At 46.7% G+C, this 22,265-nt stretch overlaps 1 protein-coding gene across 1 annotated transcript in view; it reads left to right on the top strand.

Moving 5' to 3' along the window:
- cc2d2a (coiled-coil and C2 domain containing 2A) overlaps positions 1-22,265 on the top strand; it is a 221,278-nt gene that overhangs the window by 186,329 nt on the left and 12,684 nt on the right. The window contains exons 28-29 of the mRNA XM_070861305.1: positions 17,794-17,883; positions 19,302-19,415. Coding sequence (XP_070717406.1) covers positions 17,794-17,883; positions 19,302-19,415 — 204 coding nt within the window. The remainder of the gene's footprint in view (positions 1-17,793; positions 17,884-19,301; positions 19,416-22,265) is intronic.

The raw sequence follows: 22,265 nt of genomic DNA, 5'->3' as shown, positions 1-22,265 counted from the left end.
AATTCTACAATCAATCCTTATTTATACTTCTACAAATATTATACAAATAAATCCAACCTGAATAAACATTTATAAGCAAAGAAAAGATTAAATAAACCATCTTCCTACCTGTGTGAAAGTGCTTCAGGCAGGGAGAATTCTGCAGCCGTTCGTTCCCGGGGAGGGGGGGGGGGAATTAAACAGCCACTTCGTTCCCGGGGAGGGGGGGGGGGGGGGAATTAAACAGTCACTTCGTTCCCGTGGAGGGGGGGGGGGGAATTAAACAGCCACTTCGTTCCCGGGGAGGGGGGGGGGGGGGAATTAAACAGTCACTTCGTTCCCGGGGAGGGGGGGGGGGGAATTAAACAGCCACTTCGTTCCCGGGGAGGGGGGGGGGGGAATTAAACAGCCACTTCGTTCCCGGGGAGGGGGGGGGGGAATTAAACAGCCACTTCGTTCCCGGGGAGGGGAGGGGGGGGGGGGGAATTAAACAGCCGCTTCGTTCCCGGGGAGGGGGGGGGGGGAAATTAAACAGTCACTTCGTTCCCGTGGAGGGGGGGGGGGGAATTAAACAGCCACTTCGTTCCCGGGGAGGGGGGGGAGGGGGGGGGAATTAAACAGCCACTTCGTTCCCGGGGAGGGGGGGGGGGGAATTAAACAGTCACTTCGTTCCCGTGGAGGGGGGGGGGGGGAATTAAACAGCCACTTCGTTCCCGTGGAGGGGGGGGGGGGGAATTAAACAGCCACTTCATTCCCGGGGAGGGGGGGGGGGGAGCGGAATTAAACAGTCACTTCGTTCCCGGGGAGGGGGGGGGGGGGGGGAATTAAACAGTCACTTCGTTCCCGGGGAGGGGGTGGGGGGGAATTAAACAGTCACTTCATTCCCGGGGAGGGGGGGGGGGGGGGGGAATTAAACAGTCACTTCGTTCCCGGGGAGGGGGGGGGGGGGAATTAAACAGCCACTTCGTTCCCGGGGAGGGGAGGGGAATTAAACAGCCACTTCGTTCCCGGGGAGGGGGGGGGGGAATTAAACAGCCACTTCGTTCCCGGGGAGGGGAGGGGGGGGGGGAATTAAACAGTCGCTTCGTTCCCGGGGAGGGGGGGGGGGAATTAAACAGCCACTTCGTTCCCGGGGAGGGGGGGGGAATTAAACAGTCACTTCGTTCCCGGGGAGGGGGGGGGGGAATTAAACAGTCACTTCGTTCCCGGGGAGGGGAGGGGGGGGGGGGAATTAAACAGCCGCTTCGTTCCCGGGGAGGGGAGGGGGGAATTAAACAGTCGCTTCGTTCCCGGGGAGGGGGGGGGGAATTAAACAGCCACTTCGTTCCCGGGGAGGGGGGGGGGGAATTAAACAGTCACTTCGTTCCCGGGGAGGGGAGGGGGGGGGAATTAAACAGTCACTTCGTTCCCGGGGAGGGGAGGGGAATTAAACAGCCACTTCGTTCCCGGGGAGGGGAGGGGGGGGGAATTAAACAGCCACTTCGTTCCCGGGGAGGGGGGGGGGGGGGAATTAAACAGCCACTTCGTTCCCGGGGAGGGGGGGGGGGAATTAAACAGTCACTTCGTTCCCGGGGAGGGGGGGGGGGAATTAAACAGCCACTTCGTTCCCGGGGAGGGGGGGGGGAATTAAACAGTCACTTCGTTCCCGGGGAGGGGAGGGGGGGGAATTAAACAGCCACTTTGTTCCCGGGGAGGGGAGGGGGGGGGGAATTAAACAGCCACTTCGTTCCCGGGGAGGGGGGGGGGGAATTAAACAGTCACTTCGTTCCCGGGGAGGGGAGGGGGGGGAATTAAACAGTCACTTCGTTCCCGGGGAGGGGGGGGGGAATTAAACAGTCACTTCGTTCCCGGGGAGGGGAGGGGGGGGGAATTAAACAGTCACTTCGTTCCCGGGGAGGGGAGGGGGGGGGAATTAAACAGTCACTTCGTTCCCGGGGAGGGGGGGGGGGGATTAAACAGTCACTTCGTTCCCGGGGAGGGGAGGGGGGGGGAATTAAACAGCCACTTTGTTCCCGGGGAGGGGGGGGGGAATTAAACAGTCACTTCGTTCCCGGGGAGGGGGGGGGGGAATTAAACAGCCACTTCGTTCCCGGGGAGGGGAGGGGGGGGAATTAAACAGCCACTTCGTTCCCGGGGAGGGGGGGGCGGAATTAAACAGTCACTTCGTTCCCGGGGAGGGGGGGGCGGAATTAAACAGCCACTTCGTTCCCGGGGAGGGGAGGGGGGGGAATTAAACAGCCACTTCGTTCCCGGGGAGGGGGGGGCGGAATTAAACAGCCACTTCGTTCCCGGGGAGGGGAGGGGGGGTGGAATTAAACAGTCACTTCGTTCCCGGGGAGGGGAGGGGGGGGAATTAAACAGCCACTTCGTTCCCGGGGAGGGGGGGGCGGAATTAAACAGCCACTTCGTTCCCGGGGAGGGGAGGGGGGGGAATTAAACAGCCACTTCGTTCCCGGGGAGGGGGGGGGGGGAATTAAACAGTCACTTCGTTCCCGGGGAGGGGGGGGCGGAATTAAACAGCCACTTCGTTCCCGGGGAGGGGAGGGGGGGGAATTAAACAGCCACTTCGTTCCCGGGGAGGGGGGGGCGGAATTAAACAGCCACTTCGTTCCCGGGGAGGGGAGGGGGGGTGGAATTAAACAGTCACTTCGTTCCCGGGGAGGGGGGGGCGGAATTAAACAGCCACTTCGTTCCCGGGGAGGGGAGGGGGGGTGGAATTAAACAGTCACTTCGTTCCCGGGGAGGGGGGGGCGGAATTAAACAGTCACTTCGTTCCCGGGGAGGGGGGGGCGGAATTAAACAGTCACTTCGTTCCCGGGGAGGGGAGGGGGGGGGAATTAAACAGTCACTTCGTTCCCGGGGAGGGGGGGGGGGGGAATTAAACAGCCGCTTCGTTCCCGGGGAGGGGAGGGGGGGGGAATTAAACAGTCACTTCGTTCCCGGGGAGGGGGGGGGGGGAATTAAACAGTCACTTCGTTCCCGGGGAGGGGAGGGGGGGAATTAAACAGTCACTTCGTTCCCGGGGAGGGGGGGGGGGGAATTAAACAGCCGCTTCGTTCCCGGGGAGGGGAGGGGGGGGGGGAATTAAACAGTCACTTCGTTCCCGCGGAGGGGAGGGGGGGGAATTAAACAGTCACTTCGTTCCCGGGGAGGGGGGGGGGAATTAAACAGCCGCTTCGTTCCCGGGGAGGGGGGGGGGAATTAAACAGTCACTTCGTTCCCGGGGAGGGGAGGGGGGGGAATTAAACAGTCACTTCGTTCCCGGGGAGGGGGGGGGGGGGGGAATTAAACAGTCACTTCGTTCCCGCGGAGGGGAGGGGGGGGAATTAAACAGTCACTTCGTTCCCGGGGAGGGGGGGGGGAATTAAACAGTCACTTCGTTCCCGGGGAGGGGAGGGGGGAATTAAACAGTCACTTCGTTCCCGGGGAGGGGGGGGGGAATTAAACAGTCACTTCGTTCCCGGGGAGGGGAGGGGGGGGAATTAAACAGCCACTTCGTTCCCGGGGAGGGGAGGGGGGGGGAATTAAACAGTCACTTCGTTCCCGGGGAGGGGGGGGGGGGGGGGAATTAAACAGTCACTTCGTTCCCGCGGAGGGGAGGGGGGGGAATTAAACAGTCACTTCGTTCCCGGGGAGGGGGGGGGGAATTAAACAGTCACTTCGTTCCCGGGGAGGGGGGGGGGGGAATTAAACAGCCGCTTCGTTCCCGGGGAGGGGAGGGGGGGGAATTAAACAGTCACTTCGTTCCCGCGGAGGGGAGGGGGGGGAATTAAACAGTCACTTCGTTCCCGTGGAGGGGGGGGGGAATTAAACAGTCACTTCGTTCCCGGGGAGGGGGGGGGGGGAATTAAACAGCCGCTTCGTTCCCGGGGAGGGGAGGGGGGGGGGAATTAAACAGTCACTTCGTTCCCGGGGAGGGGAGGGGGGGGGATTTAAACAGTCACTTCGTTCCCGGGGAGGGGAGGGGGGGGGGAATTAAACAGTCACTTCGTTCCCGGGGAGGGGAGGGGGGGGGAATTAAACAGTCACTTCGTTCCCGGGGAGGGGGGGGGGGGGGGGGGGAATTAAACAGTCACTTCGTTCCCGCGGAGGGGAGGGGGGGGAATTAAACAGTCACTTCGTTCCCGGGGAGGGGAGGGGGGGGAATTAAACAGTCACTTCGTTCCCGGGGAGGGGAGGGGGGGGGGGAATTAAACAGTCACTTCGTTCCCGCGGAGGGGAGGGGGGGGAATTAAACAGTCACTTCGTTCCCGGGGAGGGGAGGGGGGGGGGAGGGAATTAAACAGTCACTTCGTTCCCGCGGAGGGGAGGGGGGGGAATTAAACAGTCACTTCGTTCCCGGGGAGGGGAGGGGAGGAATTAAACAGTCACTTCGTTCCCGGGGAGGGGAGGGGAGGAATTAAACAGTCACTTCGTTCCCGGGGAGGGGAGGGGGGGGGGAGGGAATTAAACAGTCACTTCGTTCCCGCGGAGGGGAGGGGGGGGAATTAAACAGTCACTTCGTTCCCGGGGAGGGGAGGGGAGGAATTAAACAGTCACTTCGTTCCCGGGGAGGGGAGGGGAGGAATTAAACAGTCACTTCGTTCCCGCGGAGGGGAGGGGGGAAGGGAACAGCCGTTTTGTTCCCGCGGGGGAGGGGGGAAGGAGACAGTGAGAAGGCTGCAAGTGCTAATGTGCTTTTATTAAAAAAATGTTCAAAAATTAAACAGCTACAAAGAACTACAAAAATGGCCGAGTGCCAATGTTTTTTTCACACTGAGCATGCGCGAACGATCCAACGCGCACGCGCAACGTTGCCGGCAGGAAAAAAAACTAATTTAAATAGTACCCGCCCCCTCCCACTTACAAAATCGGCGCGAGTGTAAGCTCTGCCCCCCTGGGCGCCGCGCCAGGCAGACAAGGAGCTGCAGAATGCTCCAGAATTGCGAGGTTTTTTTTAGGCGCCGTTTTAGGCTTGAAAAACGGGCGCCCAGCTCAGAGGGGCGCCCGTTTTTTATCATGTGGAAACTTGGGCCCTAAGAGTGGAAGCAAGTCTTCCTCGATTCCAAGGGACTGCCTATGATGATGATGGCTTTAATGTTCTTTCTGTAATGGGGCTCTACCCCTATAACATAGATGATTGTTCAAATTTGTTTTTGTAAATTAAATAAACCGTTTGTAAATTCTTTATTCTTGTGATTTTGGCCAACCTACTAGCATGGATTTAACAAGAGAATACAGAGGGACAGGCATGGTCTTACTCTGTAGAGTGACCCAAATTACATAAACCCTATCCCAAAAACATGACTCCATTACAAATATAGTAAAAACTTTGCATACAGTTTGTTTCCCTCCCTCATTTCCCCCCTTAAAAAATCATTTACTGAATGATGACCCGAATTTTGCAATTGATATAATGGTGTACTCTGAGTATGGTGTCATACCACCTTTCAAATGGACAGAGGGTTGTAAATCTTTGGAATTCTCTACCCAAAAGGGTTGTGGATGCTGAGTCATTCAGTATATTCAAAGCTGAGATATAGATTTTTGGACTCGAGGGATATGGTGATCAGGCCGGAAAGTGGAACTGAGGTCAAAGATCAGCCGTTAAATGGCAGAGCAGGCTTGAAGAGCCATATGGCCTGCTCCTGCTCCTAATTTTATGTTCTTATGACAGCAATTTTGGGATAAAGTGCATGCACTAAATCCCAAACTTGCGATCGGTCAAGTTCCAACTTGACAGATGATCCGCAACGACATGGAACTTTTAATTGCTGGCACAGAGTTGGGCTAATTGCCCACCAACTATGCCTGAAAATGTTATGTCTAGTGCAAACAGATTAATTTATTCTAATTGAAACATTTGTGTCCATGTAAACATATTTAGATTATTTTAGAACGTAACAATTAGGAGCAGGAGTAGGCCATTCGGCCCCTCGAGTCTTTCAATAAGATCATGGCTGATCTTCTACCCCAACTCCACTTTCCTACACTGTTCCCAAATCTCTTGATTCCCTTAAAACACATGCAGCGCCTAAAATCCGGAACTCTCAGGACTGAGGTCGTTCTGGATTACGGGCTTTTCCGGACTTCCAATTTGCTTTCTGACGTCACGAATCCAAAAACACCCAAGCCCAGGTTCGGGTATTTCTGGATTTTGGAATGTCAGAAAGGGGCGGCGGTGTCGCTGCTGAGGAGCAGGTGGGGCCATCCGGCCCCGCCGAGGAGGAGCTGTTCGCGTCAGGCGGGGTCGCGTTGAGGAGGTTGTCAGCCGGGGCCCCACTAGGAGCTGTTCACGTCGGACAGGGCTCTACCGAGTAGGTCAGCGGGCGGGCCGGCGAGGAGGCCCTGAGGTAAGGGCAGCGGCGGCGAGATGGGGTCGGCAGGTCTGGATTCCGGAACTCCGGATTCTCGACGCTGCACCTGTATTCAAAAATCTATCGATCTCTGTCTTGAATATACTCAAAGACTGAGCCTCTACATCCCTCTGGGGTAGAGAATTACAAAGATTCACCACCCGCTGAGTAAATAAGTTGTTCCTCACCTCAGTCCTAAATGGCCGACCCCTTATTCTGAGCTCATTTCTCATTCTTCTAAACTCTAGAGAATATAGGCCTAGTCTACTCAATCTCTCCTCAGAGGACAATCCCCCCACCACAGGAATTAGTCTGGTGAACCTTTGTTCTTGGTTAAGGAGACCAAAACTGTACACAATACCCCAGGTGAGGTCTCACCAGGCCCCTATATAATTGCAATAAGATGTCTTTACTCTTATTCTAAAATCCCCTTGTAATAAAGACCAATTTGCTTTCTTAATTGCTTGCTGTACCTGCATGTCAACTTTCAGTAATTCGTGCAAAAGGACACCCGGGTCCCTCTGAACACCAACATTTCCCAATCTCTCACCATTTAAAAAATACCCTGCTTCTCTATTTTTCATACCAAAGTGGATAATTTCTCATTTCATTCCATTTTCCATGTTCTTGTCCATCCACTTAGCCTGTCTATATCCCCTTGAAGCCTCTTTACATTCCCACCTAGCTTTGTATCATCAGCAAACTTTGATATAGAGGTACAACGTCCCTAATCTGGAAACCTCGGGACCGAGGCAGTGCCGATTTTCAGGTATTTCCGGATTTCTGAGACAATCCGACGTCCCGAATCCGGTAAACTTGAGGCCGGGCTGGTTTGCATATTTTTCTGGATTTATCTTTGAAAAGGTATGTACAGCTTAAAATATACTTAAAATATGAAAAGGAATATACTGAAAGCATGAAATATAAAGATTTTTATTTGGTAAACAGTACAGGTATGAAATATAATACAGGTTGGTCCTCCCTTATCCGGGATCCCTTATCCGGCACCATTCCTCGTCTGGCATGATTCCTGGGGGCGCATGCGCACAACACGGCCGACGTCCACCCCGACTTTGGGGCCGCGCTGACACAACACAGGTGAAAGAAATAGCATATTTCCTTAGTCTACATACCATACAATTGTCCAAAAGATTGGTACACATTGTGCACCAACTTTACTTACTTTGGACTTGCATAAAAGCATTTGATGTGAAGTTTAGAATGTAGCATCTAATTTAGCTGAGCATTTACCTGGAAAGGAGTAAGAGACTGCTGCTTGGAGGTTGCAGAAGATTCCATATCCACTTGAGGGCCCGCCCGGGTTGCCGACCTCCTCCGCCCCGCCCCCCTCCTCGGGCCGCTGACCTCCCCTCATCCGGCAAAATCTCTTATTCGGCATAGGCCAAGTCACGAGGGTGCCAGATAAGGGAGGTTCAACCTGTATAGTAAATAAAGGTTTTTATTTGGTAAACAGAGTACAAGTATGAAACAGAATGCAGGGTCCCTGTAATGTATAAAGAATAATATTCCTCCTGTGATCCACTTTCGAAGTAAGCGGAACAGAAATAGGTACAGGTTACAATTAGCTGGAGGTTGTGTTTGAGGTAGAGGGCTCAGTTATAATGTCTGGGGCTGAAGATGGGCCAGCAATAGGACTTTCAAATCTGGAAATTACTGGTGTAGTTGTAGGCTGTAGGTCTTGGGCACTCTGCTGAGATACCTTTTGAAACAGATCAACTCATTTTAATTGTTTAAGTAATTTGGGCTTTTGTTTCATTATTTTTTCTGAAATTTTATACACCTGCATTATTTTGACTTCACTTATGAAGTTTCATTAAATGACATAATTGGCATCACGGAGACATGGCTCCAGGGTGACCAAGGCTGGGAACTCAACATCCAGGGGTATTCAACATTCAGGAAGGATAGACAGAAAGGAAAAGGAGGTGGGGTAGAGTTGCTGGTTAAAGAGGAAATTAACGCAATAGTAAGGAAGGACATTAGCTTGGATGATGTGGAATCGGTATGGGTGGAGCTGCGGAATACCATAGGGCAGAAAACGCTAGTGGGAGTTGTGTACAGACCACCAAATAGTAGTAGTGAGGTTGGGGACAGCATCAAACAAGAAATTATGGATGCGTGCAATAAAGGTACAGCAGTTATCATGGGTGACTTTAATCTACATATAGATTGGGCTAACCAAACTGATAGCAATGTGGTGGAGGAAGATTTCCTGGAGTGTATTAGGGATGGTTTTCGAGACCAATATGTTGAGGAACCAACTAGAGGGCTGGCCATCCTAGACTAGGTGATGTGTAATGGGAAAGGACTAATTAGCAATCTTGTTGTGCGAGGCCCCTTGGGGAAGTGTGACCATAATATGGTAGAATTCTTTATTAAGATAGCGAGTGACAGTTAATTCAGAGATTAGGGTCCTGAACTTAAGGAAAGGTAACTTCGATAGTATGAGACGTGAATTGGCTAGAATAGACTGGCAAATGATACTTAAAGGGTTGACGGTGGATAGGCAATGGCAAACATTTAAAGATCACATGGATGAACCTCAACAATTGTACATCCCTGTCTGGAGTAAAAATAAAACGGGGAAGGTGGCTCAATCGTGAAATTAAGGATAGTGTTAAATCCAAGGAAGAGGCATATAAATTGGCCAGAAAAAGCAACAAATCTGAGGACTGGGAGAAATTTAGAATTCAGCAGAGGAGGATAAAAGGGTTTAATTAGGAGGGGGAATATAGAGTATGAGAGGAAGCTTGCTGGGAACATAAAAACTGACTGCAAAAGCTTCTATAGATATGTGAATAGAAAAAGATTAGTGAAGACAAACATAGGTCCCTTGCAATCAAATTCAGGTGAATTTATAATGGGGAACAAAGAAATGGCAGACCAGTTGAACAAATACTTTGGTTCGGTCTTCACAAAGGAAGACACAAATAACCTTCCGGAAGTACTAGGGGACCGAGAGTCTAGTGAGAAGGAGGAACTGAAGGAAATCCTTATTAGACGGGAAATTGTGTTGGGGAAATTGTTGGGATTGAAGGCCGATAAATCCCCGGGGCCTGATAGTCTGCATCCCAGAGTATTTAAGGAAGTGGCCCTAGAAATAGTGGATGCATTGGTGATCATTTTCCAACAGTCTATCGACTCTGGATCAATTCCTATGGACTGGAGGGTAGCTAATGTAACACCACTTTTTTAAAAAGGAGGGAGCGAGAAAATGGGGAATTTTAGACCCGTTAGTCTGACATCAGTAGTGGAGTAAATGTTGGAATCAATTATTAGAGATGCAATAGCAGCGCATTTGGAAAGCAGTGACAGTATCGGTCCAAGTCAGCATGGATTTATGAAAGGGAAATCATGCTTGACAAATCTTCTGGAATTTTTTGAGGATGTAACTAGTAGAGTGGACAAGGGAGAATCAGTGGATGTGGTGTATTTGGGCTTTCAAAAGGCTTTTGACAAGGTCCCACACAAGAGATTAGTGTGCAAAATTAAAGCATATGGTATTGGGAGTAATGTACTGATGTGGATAGAGAACTGGTTGGCAGACAGGAAGCAGAGAGTCGGGATAAACGGGTCCTTTTCAGAATGGCAGGCAGTGACTAGTGGGGTGCCGCAGGGCTCAGTGCTGGGACCCCAGCTATTTACAATATACATCAATGATTTAGATGAAGGAATTGAGTGTAATATCTCCAAGTTTGCAGATGACACTAAGCTGGGTGGTGGTGTGAGCTGTGTGGAGGACGCTAAGAGGCTGCAGGGTGACTTGGACAGGTTAGGTGAGTGGGCAAATGCAGTATAATGTGGATAAATGTGAGGTTATCCACTTTGGTGGCAAAAACACGAAGGCACAATAGGAAAAGGGGAGGTGCAATGAGACCTGGGTGTCATGGTACATCAGTCATTGAAAGTTGGCATGCAGGTACAGCAGGCGGTGAAGAAGGCAAATGGCATGTTGGCCTTCATAGCTAGAGGATTTGAGTATAGGAGCAGGGAGGTGTTACTGCAGTTGTACAGGGCCTTGGTGAGGCCTCACCTGGAATATTGTGTTCAGTTTTGGTCTCCTAATCTGAGGAAGGACGTTCTTGCAATTGAGGGAGTGCAGCGAAGGTTCACCAGACTGATTCCTGGGCAGGACTGACATGAGGAGACTGGATCAACTGGGCCTGTATTCACTGGAGTTTAGATGAATGAGAGGGAATCTCTTGGAAACATATAAAATTCTGACAGGATTGGAAAGGTTAGAGGCAGGAAGAATGTTCCCAATACTGGAGAAGTCCAGAACCAGGAGTCACAGTCTAAGGATAAGGGGTAAGCCATTTAGGACCGAGATGAGGAGAAGCTTCTTCACTCAGTTGTGAACCCGTGGAATTCTCTACCGCAGAGAGTTGTTGATGCCAGTTCATTGGATATATTCAAGAGGGAGTTAGATACAGCCCTTACGGCTAAAGGGATCAAGGGGTATGGACAGGAAGCAGGAAAGGGGTATTGAGGTGAATGATCAGCCATGATCTTATTGAATGGTGGTGCAGGCTCGATAGGCCAAATGGCCTACTCCTGCACCTATTTTCTATGTTTCTATGTTTCGTTGACAAAAATTGATAGCTTTGTCAATGGACACTTTTTCCACTTGATCATCAACATCAGTATCGTCACCCTTACTTTTGTCATCCTTTTCCTCTGGACGCAAAACCATGCCTACAATTTCTTCTGTCACTACATGCACAACAGGAACATCATTGTCTATGTTCATGACTTCTGCGATATCGTCTTCACTCAATTCTCGCGCAGCTTCACGAGTCAGCCCTTTTGCATATTCTAAAATTTCAGCGATCATTTCTTCTCCCTGGACACATGAAAACTTTCAAAGACATCCGTAGCATCGTCGTCATCTTCACTAAACATAGTTGCTGGCCAGAGGTTATGCTAAGCATTGGCCAAGGTGTCTCTAGTTACCTCATTCCACACATCTCCAGCTGCCCATATGGCATCCTTCACAGAGAAGGAACCTTTTGAGAACAGTTATCCCCATGCCTCTGATCACAGCACTAAGCAAACACCTCATGAATTCGTTTTTGTAGACACTTCATCGACCTCAAAATTCCTTGGTCCATTGGCTGTACCAGTGATGTTACGTTGGGAAGTAACTAGATTCCATGGACATTATCCTTTACTAGAAGCTCAGCATCAGGATGTGCTGAGCAATTGTCTACCAGCAAAAATATTTTGCAGTTTTCTTCAAGGCCGGCTGCCGTGCAATGAGCATGGGCCCTGGGGAATAAAATGCTTCTCAAACCAGTTCAGAAAAATTACCCTGGTTACCCATGCTCTCTTATTAGCACAATAATGCACTTGGAATACTCTCGCCCCCTTGAAACATCTTGGATGCTGGCTTTTCCCAATGACCATCAGCTTACACTTGTGTCCCAGCCGCATTTGCACAAGAAGCACAGCCAGTCTAACTTTGACATCTTTTACACCTCCTCACTGCGATTCTTCTGCTGTTGCTAATGTCTTTCTCGGTATATAGCGCCAAAACAGTGCTGTCTTGTCGGTATTATAGATTTGATCAACCGAAAGGTTTTCATCAGCAATTAGTTTAACAAACTCATCTATATCACCTTCAGCTGCCTCATGATCTGCTGAGCCTTTTTCACCACACACTTTCAATTGCCTGATGCCATGACATCTTTTAAATTTGGTTAGCCAACCTGAAGAGTACTCGCATGGAGTTTCAATCTTCAGTTCTGCACGGAATATCTTGGCTTGTTGCATCACCATTGAGCCAGACAAAGGAACCTTTTCACTTCTCTGTCGCCCACACTCCATCATTACTCGATCCAGCTCATCACTTTTAGGCTTATGCATAGTTTTTCTCTTACTCATTTCTTAATGAACGTCATTTTCTGCATAAAACTTCATGATCTATTCTTTGTTTTTTTTTTAAATCGTAAATGGTGGAGATTCCAACACCATACTCCTCACTCAGTATTCTCACTGAAGCACCTCTATCTAATCTCTGGAGTAATTCCACTTTCTTGCAATTGACAATGAATTATGCTTCCTCTTTGCACTACCTGTATTATCCATTGGGGTATCTGTTGGTCTTTTTGACATGTTGCAATGGCAAACAACACAAATTCACAATACCTTTAAATCGGGAAAAAAAACAGTGCTTGAGTCACGTTGGGTGGGGCCTGATCGAGTGGAGTACGTGGATTAGGTCGGGTCGGCTCGGGGGGCATTCCGAAAGGCTCGGACCGATCACAGGTCTGTAATGCGCCGTTTAAAAAAAAATGTCCGAGTTTCGGAACATATTTCCGGATTCCAGACGACTCCTTCTGTGATCTGCAAAATGTCCAGTTTTCAGACATTTCTGGTTTTTAGAATTCCAGATTTGGGATTTTGTACCTGCATTACATTTGGTCCCCTCATCCAAATCATTGATAGATTGTGAATAGCTGGGGCCCAAGCACCGATCCTTGCGGCATCCTACTAGTTACAGACTGCCAACCCAAAAATGACTCGTTTATTCCCACTCTGTTTTCTGTCCATTAACCAATCCTTAATCCATTCTAATATATTACCCCCAATCCCATGAGCCCTAATTTTGTTTAATAACCTCGTGTGGCACCTTATCGAATGCCTTCTGAAAATCCAAATACATCACATCCACTGGTTCCCCCCATATCTATTCTGCTAGTTACAATCACAAAAAACTCTTAGATTTGTAAAATATGATTTCCCGTTCATAAATCCACATTGACTCTGCCCAATCCTATTATTATTTTCTAAGTGCCCTGTTACCACATCCTTAATAATAGATTCTAGCATTTTCCCTACGACTGATGTCAGGCTAACTGGTCTGTCGTTTCCCCATTTTCTTTCTCGCTCCTTTCTTATTACATTACCTTCCATTCTGCAGGAATCTTTCTAGAATCTATGGAATTTTGGAAGATGACAATCAATGCATCCACTATCTTTATAGCCATCTCTGTCAAAACCCTAGGATGTATGCCATCAGATCCAGGAGATTTATCACCTTTCAGTCCCATTAATTTCTCCAGTACTATTTTTTTTACTGATACTAATTTCTTTCAGTACCTCATTCTCGCTGGACCCTTGGTTCTCCACTATTTCCAGGAGGTTTATTGTGTCTTCTTCCGTGAAGAAAGACACAAAGTATTTGTTTAATTTCTCTGCTGTTTCCTTATTCCCCATTATAATTTCTCCTGTCTCAGCCTGTAAGGGACCCACATATACTTTCACTAATCTTTTCCTTTTTACATACCTATAGAAGCTTTTACCATTTGTTTTTATGTTTCTCACTAGTTTATTCTCATATTCTATTTTTATTTTCTTTATCACTATCTTGGGCTCCTTTGCTGAATTCTAAAATCCTCCCAATCCTCAGGCTTACTGCTCTTTTGGCAACATTATAAACCTCTTCCTTTGATCTAATACTATCTTTAACTTCCCTTGTTAGCCAGATTGGACTAATTTTCCTGTGGGGTTTTTGTGCCTTAAAAAAATGTATGTTTGTTGTAAATTATGTATTAATTCTTTAAATGCTAGCCATGGCTTGTCTACCATCAACCCTTTTAATGTAGTTTCCCAATCTACCTTGGCCAACTCGTCCCTCATACGTACGTAGTTTCCTTTTTTAGATGCAAGACCCTCATTTCAGATTTAACTATGTCACTTTCAAACTTAATATAACATTCTATCATATTATGGTCACTCTTTCCTAAAGGCCCCTTTACTACAAGATTATTAATTAACCCTTTCTCACTGCACAGTGCTAGATCTAAAATAGCCTGTTCCCTAGTTGGTTCCTCAACATACTGTTCTCGAAAACCATCTTGTATACATTCCATGAATTCGCCTCCACATTATTACTACATATTTAGTTTCCCCACTCTATATGTAGATTAAAGTCCCCCATGATTAATGTATTACCCTTGTTACATGAACCTCTAATTTCCTGCTTTATACTGTGCCCTACATTACCACTACTGTTTAGGATCTTATAAACAACTCCCACCAATGTTTTCTGCCCCTTGCTATTTCTTAGCTCCACCCAAACTGATTCTACTTCTTGATTTTCCAAGTTAAGATCCTTTCTCTCTATTGTCTCTATCCCATCCTTTATTTCCAGAGCTACCCCTCCTCCTTTTCTATTTTGACTATCTCTTCAGTTAAGTATTCTGGAATATTTAGTTCCCAACAGTGGGTCACTTTGCAACCACGTCTCCTTAATGGCCATTAGATCAAATCCTGTTAATTTCTATCTACACTATGAATTCCTCTATTTTGTTGTGATGCTTCATGCATTCAGATATAGTGCCTTTAGCTTTGACTTTTTTCTATTTTTCCCCTGATGTCACCTTAGTCAGTGATGCCCTATTACCTTTGTTACTCTATCTGTCCCTTCCTGACCCACTCTGGTTATTTTTACCCCAAACTTTGCTCTGCTCTGGAGCCTTGACATTTCTCTTGCTGCTTTTAAATGTACTCTTTCCTGAACCCTCCCCGCCATCCTCCCTTCATTAGTTTAAAGCCCTGTCTACTGCCCTAGTTAGTCAATTTGCCAGGACAATTGGTTCCAGCCCGGTTCAAGTGGAGCCCGTCCCAACAGAACAGCTCCCTCTTTCTCCAATACTGGTGCCATTGCCCCATGAAACAAAACCCCTGCCTCCCACACCAATCAGCCACAAATTTAACTTTCTAATCTGATTATCCCAATACCAATTGGCGCTTGACTGCAAAAGCTTCTATAGATATGTGAAGAGAAAAAGATTAGTGAAGACAAATGTAGGTCCCTTGCAGTCAGAATCAGGTGAATTTATAATGAGGAACAAAGAAATGGCAGACCAATTGAACAAATACTTTGGTTCTGTCTTCACTAAGGAAGACACAAATAACCTTCCGGAAATGCTAAGGGACCGAGGATCTAGCGAGAAGGAGGAACTGAAGGAAATATTTATTAGTCAGGAAATTATTACAGAAATTGATGGAATTGAAGGCCAATAAATCCCCGGGGCCTGATAGTACTTAAGGAAGTGGCCCTAGAAATAGTGGATGCATTGGTGGTTATTTTCCAACAGTCTATCGACTCTGGATCAGTTCCTATGGATTGGAGGGTAGCTAATGTAACCCCACTTTTTAAAAAAAGGAGGGAGAGAGAAAACAGGGAATTAGATGAGTTAGCCTGACATCGGTAGTCGGGAAAATTTTGGAATCAGTTATTAAAGATGTAATAGCAGCGCATTTAGAAAGCAGTGACAGGATCGGTCCAAGTCAGCATGGATTTATGAAAGGGAAATCATGCTTGTCACATCTTCTAGAATTTTTTGAGGATGTAACTAGTAGAGTGGACAAGGGAGAATCAGTGGATGTGGTGTATTTGGACTTTCAAAAGGCTTTTGACAAGGTCCCACACGAGATTAGTGTGCAAAATTAAAGCACATGGTATTGGGGGTAATATACTGACGTGGATAGAGAACTGGTTGGCAGACAGGAAGCAAAGAGTAGGAATAAATGGGTCCTTTTCAGAATGGCAGGCAGTGACTAGTGGGGTACCGCAGGGTTCAATGCTGGGACCCCAACTATTTACAATATACATTAATGATTTAGACAAAGGAATTGAATGTAATATCTCCAAGTTTACAGATGACACTAAGTTGGGTGGCGGTGTGAGCTGTGAGGAGGATGCTAAGAGGCTGCAGGGTAATTTGGACAGGTTAGGTGAGTGGGCAAATGCATGGCAGATGCAGTATAATGTAGATAAATGTGAGGTTTTCCACTTTGATGGCAAAAACAGGAAGGCAGATTATTATCTGAATGGTGACAGATTAGGAAAAGGGGAGGTGCAACGAGACCTGGGTGTCATGGTACATCAGTCATTGAAAGTTGGCATGCAGGTACAGCAGGCAGTGAAGAAGACGAATGGCATGTTGTCCTTCATAGCGAGAGGATTTGAGTATAGGAGCAGGGAGGTCTTACTGCAGTTGTACAGGGCTTTGGTGAGGCACGGGATGGCAGGACTGACATATGAAGAAAGACTGGATCAACTAGGCTTATATTCACTGGAATTTAGATGAATGAGAGGGGATCTCAGAGAAATATATAAAATTCTGATGGGATTGGACAGGTTAGATGCAGGAAGAGTGTTCCCGATGTTGGGGAAGTCCAGAACCAAGGGTCACAGTCTAAGGATAAGGGGTAAGCCATTTAGGACTGAGATGAGGAGAAACTTCTTCACTCAGAGAATTGCGAACCTGTGGAATTCTCTACAACAGAAAGTTGTTGAGGCCAGTTCGTTAGATATATTCAAAAGGGAGTTAGATGTGGCCCTGACGGCTAAAGGTATCAAAGGGTATGGAGAGAAAGCAGGAATGGGGTACTGAAGTGCAAGATCAGCCATGATCATATTGAATGGTGGTGCAGGCTCGAATGGCCTACTCCTGTACCTATTTTCTATGTTTCTATGTAACAATCCAGAGATTATTACCTTTGAGGTTCTGCTTTTTAATTTGAACCCCAACTCCTCAGCAGAACTTCATTTCTAGTTCTACCTATGCCGATGATTCCTACATAGACCACGACAACTGGATCCTTCCCTTCCTACTCCAAGTTGTTCTCCAGTCATGAGGAGATGTCTTTAACCCTGGCACCAAGCAGGCAACACAACCTTCGGCTAGAGAGAACTGTATCTATCCCTCTGACTATACTGCCCCCTACCACAACTATATTCTCTTTCACTCCTGCCCACTTGAATGGCCTCCTGCACCATGGTCAGCCTGCTCATCCATTCTGCAGGCTTTTCCCTCATCCACACAGGCAGCAAAAACCTCATACCTGATAGATAAGGGCAAAGACCGAGGCTCCTCCAATACTCCATCTGGGATCCCCTTACCTGCCTGAGTTGCAGTCACACCCTCCCTGTCCCTGACCACTAACCAAACCTGTACCACTACCTAACCTAAGGGGTGTGACTGCCTCCTGGATGAAAGTGTCCAGTTAACTCTTCCCCTCCCTGATGCATCACAATGTCTGCAGCTCGTACTCCAGCTCAGCAACTCTGAGCTGAAGTCCCTCGAGTTGAAGATATTTGCTGCAGATGTGGTTGCTCGGGATCGCGATGCTCTCCGCCAACTCCCACATGCTGCAGTTATGACACACCGCCTGCTCTGCCATCTCTAACCTTGATTTATTTATTGTTTTATCTGTTCTAAGTTATTAATTTAATAAGTACTAGCAAGTTACAGTTTCTCAGATTTTAATTTAAACCCCTTTCCTAACTTAGAAAGCAAATAAAAACTGTAATACGCTCTCGCTCTCGCTCTTGCTCTCCAGCTCCCGCTCTTTTTAAACTCTCATTTCATAACACAGGTGACTGTTAGATTGATGCTTGTTAAGAAATTAACATTCCTTGACTTTATCTGTGTGCGTGTTTTAGGAGCTGGTGGCTCGTTACGTTTCTCTGATGCCCTTCCTTCCAGACAATGTTTCTTTTGCTGGAATCTGTGATTTATGGTGCACTTCAGATGTAAGTAATTGTATATCTTTTGTAATTGTAATTGTTGCCCTACTCTGAATTTTTGTGTTCTTGGCTTTATCTTTTTTGATTATTTTGAGCAATTGCATCACATTTTTGGGGAAATTAAACCGATGGACTACCCGGGGTTTAAGGCTGGAGTTATAGTGATCTTGGAGAGAACTCCAACTGGTGTCAGACAATCTCGTTTCACACCTCACTAGTTAGCCCATTCAGTGGTTTACTAAATTATACTGGTACATTTAGATTGATGTACATCCAAAACTGCTTTGCATGAATGTAAAAGTGACATTATAATTGCACCTGCGTGTTCACTGTGAGGCTGAAACTTACTTACAAGTTTCTTGCAATGTAAAGTTAAATTGTACATCATGGACTGCAACACAGCAGTGCAATACTGCAACTTAATTCAGCACTAAACAGAAATCTGATTGAAAGGTAGAACAGATGACTGATGTGAGAATTAGAAAAATGTCACACTTGTGTGGTTGAGGGTGTTCTTTTGAGGCTGAGGCCAATCATTGAAACAGAGAAGGGGGAGCATTCGTCCGCATCTACCTGTATTTTACCTGACCTGGGAGTACTTGATTCTGACACTGGGTGCCACAAAAGGAAACATTTCATTCCTCAGCACCAAACTCCCTCACTTTGATGTGCACAAATTTCACGAAAAGAAAGATGTGAAATCCTACACAAGGGCCTTTTCAGTATCAGACACAGCTGTAGACGTCGAGCAGATGTTGGTAAGACCTGTGATTATGTGCATGACATGCATATTCATTGATGTACTGTACCAACCTTAGTCAAGTGGACTTTATTTAATATTACACTATACTACTTTGCGATTCTGGTACTTTTTGTGTGCCATTCCCAAGTGTTTGTCAATATTCATATTGTGCACATGAATATGTGTACATGGTGCAACGGCCATCCCACGTTAAAAAAAATCCACGCACAGGCATCTTCCACCCTTCAGGATGTAGTTCAGAAACTGAAATATTAGGTCCTTCACAAATACCTGTGAACTCATCCTTTTTTGCGGTGGAAGCAAGTCATCCTCGCTTCGAGGGACCGCCTATGATGATGATGATGATGATGATGATGAATACATATAATACCTCAGTGTCTACAGTTGTAATTGGCCTTGAAAAGGCTATTGTGTGCAATTTAACATTTTTGTTTGAACTTTTGCCTTTCCCAAGTATTATCCTGTTTTTATTTTTTGAAAACCTGAATGCTGTATTTAGATGCCATCCAGCTATCAGCGGTGTCGGTGAAGAAGTTTAACCTACTGACACAACACTGCAGCTGTCTCGTCCTTTGAGGTTGGGATTACGTTTTGTTATTTTAGTGATTATATAGATTTTTTTTTAATCGGCATTTTCCTTTCTATGTTTCATTCAATGCAGCAATTCCTGAACCTGCTAGCAGGTGATGAAGAGGAACATGCAGTTCTGCTCTGTAACTATTTCCTAGCAATGGGGAAGAAAGCTTGGCTGGTGATCGGAACTGCCATTCCTGAGGTAAGAGACTGTTTGTTCTTCATTACCATGTTTGCAGAGTTTCCATAGAGAGATGAATTCTTCAGTGACATTAGCCAACCTTCTCGTAAAATGATGATTGCTCTCATTTTATATTATAAAATAACTTGAGTATAGAGGATTAAGAGGTGATCTAACAGGTATTTTTAGATGAATAAAGGAGTTAATAGGATAGATGGAGAAAAACTATTTCCTCTGGTGAGGGGCTCCAGAACAAGGAGCATAATTTTAAAATTAGAGCTAGGCTGTTCTGGGGTGATGTCAGGAAGCACTTCTTCACACAAAGTGTAGTGGAAATGTGGAACTCTATCCATCAAAAAGCTGTTGAGGCTCGGACAATTGAAAATTTCAGAACTGAGATTGATACATTTTTTATTGGGTAAGGGTATTAAGAGTTACGGAACCAAGGCGGGTAGATGGAGTTAAGTTACAGATCAGCCATGATCTAATTGAATGGCAGAACAAGTTGAAGGATAGTCTGCTCCTGCTCATGTGTTACGATCCTTGTGATTCACCACATGGTCCAGTTGGTAAACGGATCACATGGTGTAGAACGGAACCATACAAACCAGAAAAAGTCCCAAGTTTGATTCCTAACCCAAGTCATTAGCTGATCTCAGCTAGAGAGGCAGAGGGGGGCACTACAACTGACTAGTGCTCCCGCTTCCAATTATTATCCAGTGACCCACCCACTCCCCCGCCACCAGAACATACACATGAGCAGGGACTTGAGAATTGAATCGGGCTCAGCTATGGTGTTCTCCGTACTGGATATTCTTTCAGCACTCACTGTCCAAGCTCACATGTGAAGACACAAAAACCATGCCAAAAATTGCTGGTCACGGGAATGTGGGACGGGAGGACCTTGAGATAATCACTATCACTAGGGGGGTAGTGCTGGACAGGCTAATGGGACTCAAGGTAGACAAGTTCCCTGGTCCTGATGAAATGCATCCTAGGGTATTAAAAGAGATGGCAGAAGTTATAGCAGATGCATTGGTTATAATCTACCAAAATTCTCTGGACTCTGGGGAGGTACCAGCGGATTGGAAAGCAGCTAATGTAACGTCTCTGTTTAAAAAAGAGGGCAGATAAAAGGCAGGTAACTATAGGCCGGTTAGTTTAACATCTGTAGTGGGGAAAATGCTTGAAGCTATCATTAAGGAAGAAATAGCGGGACATCTAGATAGGAATAGTGCAATCAAGCAGACGCAACATGGATTCATGAAGGGGAAATCATGTTTAACTAATTTACTGGAATTCTTTGAGGATATAACGAGCATGGTGGATAGAGGTGTACCGATAGATGTAGTGTATTTAGATTTCTAAAAGGCATTCGATAAGGTGCCACACAAAAGGTTACTGCAGAAGATAAAGGTACGCGGAGTCAGAGGAAATGTATTAGCATGGATAGAGAATTGGCTAGCTAACAGAAAGCAGAGAGTTGGGATAAATGGGTCCTTTTCGGGTTGGAAATCGGTGGTTAGTGGTGTGCCACAGGGATCGGTGCTGGGACCACAACTATGACCTGGAGGAGGGGACAGAGTGTAGTGTAACAAAATTTGCAGATGACACAAAGATTGGTGGGAAAGCGGGTTGTGTAGAGGACACAGAGAGGCTGCAAAGAGATTTCGATAGGTTAAGCGAATGGGCTAAGGTTTGGCAGATGGAATACAATGTCGGAAAATGTGAGGTCATCCACCTTGGAAAAAAAACAGTAAAAGGGAATATTATTTGAATGGGGAGAAATTACAACATGCTGCAGTGCAGAGGGACCTGGGGTCCTTGTGCATGAATCCCAAAAAGTTAGTTTGCAAGTGCAGCAGGTAATCAGGAAGGCGAATGGAATGTTGGCCTTCATTGCGAGAGGGATGGAGTACAAAAACAGGGAGGTCCTGCTGCAACTGTATACGGTATTGGTGAGGCCACACCTGGAGTACTGCATGCAGTTTTGGTCACCTTTCTTAAGGAAGGATATACTAGCTTTGGAGGGGGTACAGAGACGATTCACTAGTCTGATTCCGGAGATGAGGGGGTTACCTTATGATGATAGATTGAGTAGACTGGTTCTTTACTCGTTGGAGTTCAGAAGGATGAGGGGTGATCTTATAGAAACATTTAAAATAATGAAAGGGATAGACAAGATAGAGGCAGAGAGGTTGTTTCCACGGGTCAGGGAGACTAGAACTAGGGGGCACAGCCTCAAAATACGGGGGAGCCAATTTAAAACTGAGTTGAGAAGGAATTTCTTCTCCCAGAGGGTTGTGAATCTGTGGAATTCTCTGCCGAAGGAAGCAGTTGAGGCTAGCTCATTGAATGTATTCAAATCACAGAGAGATAGATTTTTAACCAATAAGGGAATTAAGGGTTATGGGGAGCGGGCGGGTAAGTGGAGCTGAGTCCACGGCCAGATCAGCCATGAGCTTGTTGAATGGCGGAGCAGGCTCGAGGGGCTAGATGCCCTACTCCTGTTTCTAATTCTTATATTCTTATGTTCTATTATTGACCATTTGAGGGGAGGGGAGAACATAATCTGTGGAAATGCGCACCAGCATTTTTTCACAACCTCCGGATTGGAGCCTTTTCAAATTCTGATTCTTCATCTGTTTACTTCATCAGTGTTGGGCATTTGTCAGTAGTAATCGACAATATGAAATTCAAGAATTATAATATAAAGTGGGTGAACAATTGCCCATGTATGAAATGCATGTGCGGTAATAGTGTTACAATTATTAATCCTTCTATTAACATGGAAGCTATTGCACATCATGGCTGGAATTTTCCCAGTCCTGCGAGTGTGGGTTTGGAGATGGGCCCGCTGTCAAAATGGCC

The sequence above is a fragment of the Pristiophorus japonicus genome, chromosome 2 (genome assembly GCF_044704955.1).
Source record: "Pristiophorus japonicus isolate sPriJap1 chromosome 2, sPriJap1.hap1, whole genome shotgun sequence".
In the NCBI taxonomy this organism is placed as follows: Eukaryota; Metazoa; Chordata; class Chondrichthyes; family Pristiophoridae; genus Pristiophorus; species Pristiophorus japonicus.
Note: the sequence above shows the minus strand (reverse complement) of the source record. Positions and strands in the feature narration are given on the sequence as shown.